The sequence below is a fragment of the Limulus polyphemus genome, unplaced genomic scaffold (genome assembly GCF_000517525.1).
Source record: "Limulus polyphemus unplaced genomic scaffold, Limulus_polyphemus-2.1.2 Scaffold84180, whole genome shotgun sequence".
Taxonomy (NCBI): domain Eukaryota; kingdom Metazoa; phylum Arthropoda; class Merostomata; order Xiphosura; family Limulidae; genus Limulus; species Limulus polyphemus.
In genome coordinates, this window is record NW_013749776.1 from 1 (window position 1) to 4,475 (window position 4,475).

Consider the following 4,475-nt stretch of genomic DNA (forward strand, 5'->3'; position numbering starts at 1 on the left):
GAACAATAGATTGGTGAATTTGATATTAGATTGATTAATTGAACATTAGATTGGTTAATTGGACAACAGATTGGTTAATTTTCATTCCACAGTTACCCACTCACCGTATAGTTTAATGTTTCCTTCTGCATCCCCGAGAGAATTCTTGGCCGAACAGCAGTAGGTTCCGTAGTCTTCCGGTTGAAGATTTCGTATTCGAAGTTTCATTTGACTTTTGTAAGGTCCGTGGGGAACTTCCGTGATATTGTATTTGAAATTAGAGATAACAATGACGTTTTTCTTCTTGGTCCAGTAAGTTACTGATTTGGGATGGGACTCGAGGTTGCAATCTAGGGTGACGTCAGTCCTTGTAGCAGCTCCGACTACTTGATTTGGTACTTCGATTAGAGGAGGAACTGAGAAATAGAAAATGGTTTTCAGTTATTCTAATATCTCTCAGTATACAGAAGTATTAGTTAAAACAGGATTTGATACTGAAGCACATTACTCTTAGCTTGCTCATTATGGGTTAAAATAACTATACAGAGTTTCAGATGAAGTTTTGTTTGTACTTTGGATTTTGTTGCCTAGCAAATCTCAAATAAAATATTTGATCCGGATATTAAGAATAGTTGGAAAATGAATCGGTACCCTTCTCACTGAGTATTCATACTATACAGGTAAGGATCAGGCGTTTAGAATAATCACCAGTATCAATGTGGTGTTTTATCATTCTGTATGTGGTAAGTGTTTAGTGTTATTAACTGTTACAACGTCAATTACACTAAATTACCATGACGATTCTGTTTGTGGTCCAGTAGACCAGTTCTGAAACATTTTCCTGATTCAGAATCATATTTTAGTGAGACACTGATGTTTGTTTCTTTCGAGACACTAATGGTTTTTATTGAGATATTGATGTTTCTTATTGAGACACTGATGTTTCTATTGAGACACTGATGTTTCTTATTGAAACACTGATGTTTCTCATTGAGAGACTGATGTTTCTTATTGAAACATTGATGTTTCTCATTGAGAGACTGATATTTCTTATTGAGACACTGATGTTTCTTATTTATACATTGATGTTTTTTATTGAGACACTGATATTTCTTATTGAAACACTGATATTTCTCATTGAGACATTGATGTTTCTCATTGAGAGACTGATGTTTGTTGAGATGGATACTTGAAAGCTCTGAGTACTCATGCTTTTTTAACGAGATCATCTCTAGAGATGAAACTGAACTCACTTCTGCATTAACGTTGTTTCCGTAAGAAGACACTATTGTTATTGAAACGACTTAATGTTCCTCTAAAGTATTGTAGTTCACACACACACACACATTTATATATAAATCACATACTTTGCTATATTTAACACTTCTTACATGTAAATATAATGTTACAAAACAAGTTGCTTAAATAGTTAGTACTGTCAAGCATGGCGGAAAGGTGTTGTCAAGCAGATATTGTTGAAAAGTAGATAGTGTCGTTAAGTGTATAGATAGTGCTGTTAAGTAGATAGATGGTGTTGTTTAGTAGATACGGTTGACAAGTAGATAGTGTCGTTAAGTATATAGATAGTGTTGTTAAGTACATAGATAGTGTTGTTAAGTAGATAGATAGTGCTGTTAAGTAGATAGATGGTGTTGTTAAGTAGATACGGTTGACAAGTAGATCGTGTCGTTAAGTGTATAGATAGTGCTGTTAAGTAGATAGATGGTGTTGTTAAGTAGATACGGTTGACAAGTAGATAGTGTCGTTAAGTATATAGATAGTGTTGTTAAGTACATAGATAGTGTCGTTAAGTGTATAGATAGTGCTGTTAAGTAGATAGATGGTGTTGTTAAGTAGATACGGTTGACAAGTAGATAGTGTCGTTAAGTATATAGATAGTCTTGTTAAGTAGATAGTGTCGTTAAGTATATAGATATTGTTGTTGACAACACTCTCTACTTGTCAACGGTATCTACTTAACAACACTATCTATATACTTGACAACACTCTCTACTTGTCAACGGTATCTACTTAACAACACTATCTATATACTTAACGACACTATCTACTTAACAAGACTATCTATATACTTAACAACACTATCTATATACTTAACGACACTATCTACTTGTCAACTGTATCTACTTAACAACAATATCTACTTTCTATATACTTGACAACACTCTCTACTTGTCAACGGTATCTACTTAACAACACTATCTATATACTTCTTGTCAACGGTATCTACTTAACAACACTATCTATATACTTGACAACACTAAACAACACTATCTATATACTTGACAGCACTCTCTAAAGTATATAGATAGTGTTGTTAAGTATATAGATAGTGTTGTTAAGTAGATACCGTTGACAAGTAGAGAGTGCTGTCAAGTATATAGATAGTGTTGTTAAGTATATAGATAGTGTCGTTAAGTATATAGATAGTGTTGTTAAGTAGATACCGTTGACAAGTAGAGTGTAGTCGAGATGTTGCTGTCCAGTAGATAGCGTTGTCAACTTGATGTTATCAAGTATCTATTGTCGTCAAGTTGGTAGTGTTGTCAACTTTATATTATGAAGTATATATTTTCATCAAGTTGATAGTGTTGTCAGTAATATGTTGTTTCCCAGCGGGTATTGTTATGAAGTAAATATTGTCGTCAAGCCGATAGTGTCGTCAATAAAATGTTGTCACCAAGCGGATATTATCGTCGAGTTGACAGGGTTTTGAACTCAAAAGCTTTGCATGCTGTACTCCAGTACTACAATCATGTTAACTACGTACAGTCCACTCCAAGCACGATTCGTTTGCTGACGGATGGTTGAACACCATTGGATGCTATACACAGGTAGGCTCCAATGTGATGTCTGTTCACATTCAGAATGCTCAGAGACGATCCAATTACCGAAGTAACTAAAATAGGAGACATATTTATTGACGAACTATTCAGTTTAAATTAAAACATTTAGTAAAATACACAGTATATATCGTACGAGAAAAAGACTTTACCGTGTTTAGTTTCTGACAATTTATGAATAACTCTTAAAGACATGCACACATATACATGAAAATATGGCACCTAAAATATTCGTTATATATCTATCTGTATATATCTCCATCTATCTGTATATATATATCTGTGTTTATCTCTCTGTCTCTTTCTATCTGTCTTTCTCTATCTATCTACCTATCTGTATCAATCAATCAATCTATCTGTCTGTATATATATATCTGTATATATATATATCTGTCTATCTATCTATATACCTGTCTATCTCTCTCTCTATCTCTTTCTATCTGTCTATCTCTATCTGTAAGTTTCGTTAATTTTTTGTTACTTCTAGACAACGGATATAATCTAAAAGGTAATATCAATTAACACACCTTTCATTTATAATTGATATTAATAATAACATTAAGCGCTGATCATGATTTTTTACTCAACATATTTCTAAGTACATAACACCAATGACCAAATCTTTATAGTGGTTTAAATTGAAATATTATATATATCGATATTCAAGTGCCTTTTTAATCTATTTATTGAGATACTTTATGTCTCTTTGACCGAGCAGGGGTCTACTCTTGGATTTACTGAGAAACAATCCTAACCTGGAGCAAGGTTCTACCCGTGTGTTTACTGACAAACACTCCTAATCTCGAGCAGGGGGTCTACTCGTGGGTTTACTGAGAAACACTCCTAATCTCAAGGAGGGTTCTATTCCCTCCTGGGTTTACAGAGAAACACTCCTAATCTCGAGCAGGGGTCCACTTTTGGGTATACTGAAAAATTCCTAACCTGTAGCAGGGTTCTACTCGTGGGTTTACAGAGAAACACTACTCTAAATGAATTAAACCTTCGGTTATTACCCTTTTTGGTCCCAGTAGAGATCTGTTGACCATCTTCTCTTCGCCAGGTTATAGTAGGTTCAGGGGAGCCAGTAGCGACACATTTCAGTGTCACCTCTTCGCCTTCTCTGACCTCGTGATCAGTGCTGGTGTTTCCTTCGTCTATCCTCGGAGGAACTAAAATAGATAATAGTAATGACACCGAAATGGTAGATTAAACTAAGTGGTACTGAAATGGTGGATTAAAGTAAGTGGTACTGAAATGGCAGTACCACTTAGTTTAATCCACCATTTCAGTACCACTTAGTTTAATCAACCATTTCAGTACCACTTAGTTTAATCCACCATTTCAGTACCACTTAGTTTAATCCACCATTTCAGTACCACGTAGTTTAATCCACCATTTCAGTACCACTTAGTTTAATCCACCATTTCAGTACCACTTAGTTTAATCCACCATTTCAGTACCACTTAGTTTAATCCACCATTTCAGTACCACTTAGTTTAATCAACCATTTCAGTACCACTTAGTTTAATCAACCATTTCAGTACCACTTAGTTTAATCCACCATTTCAGTACCATTTACTTTAATACATGGATTAAACTAAGTGGTACTGAAATGGTTTTTCAGTACCACTTAGT

At 34.5% G+C, this 4,475-nt stretch overlaps 1 protein-coding gene across 1 annotated transcript; it reads right to left on the reverse strand.

Moving 5' to 3' along the window:
* Positions 1-96: 96 nt before the first annotated feature.
* Positions 97-4,016, reverse strand: LOC106477843 (lachesin-like; the record flags this gene model as incomplete). The annotated part of the gene is made up of 3 exons (XM_013938366.1): positions 97-395; positions 2,768-2,896; positions 3,854-4,016. Coding segments are annotated over 3 exons (591 nt in total), but the record flags the coding sequence as incomplete, so codon positions are not given.
* Positions 4,017-4,475: the final 459 nt, after the last annotated feature.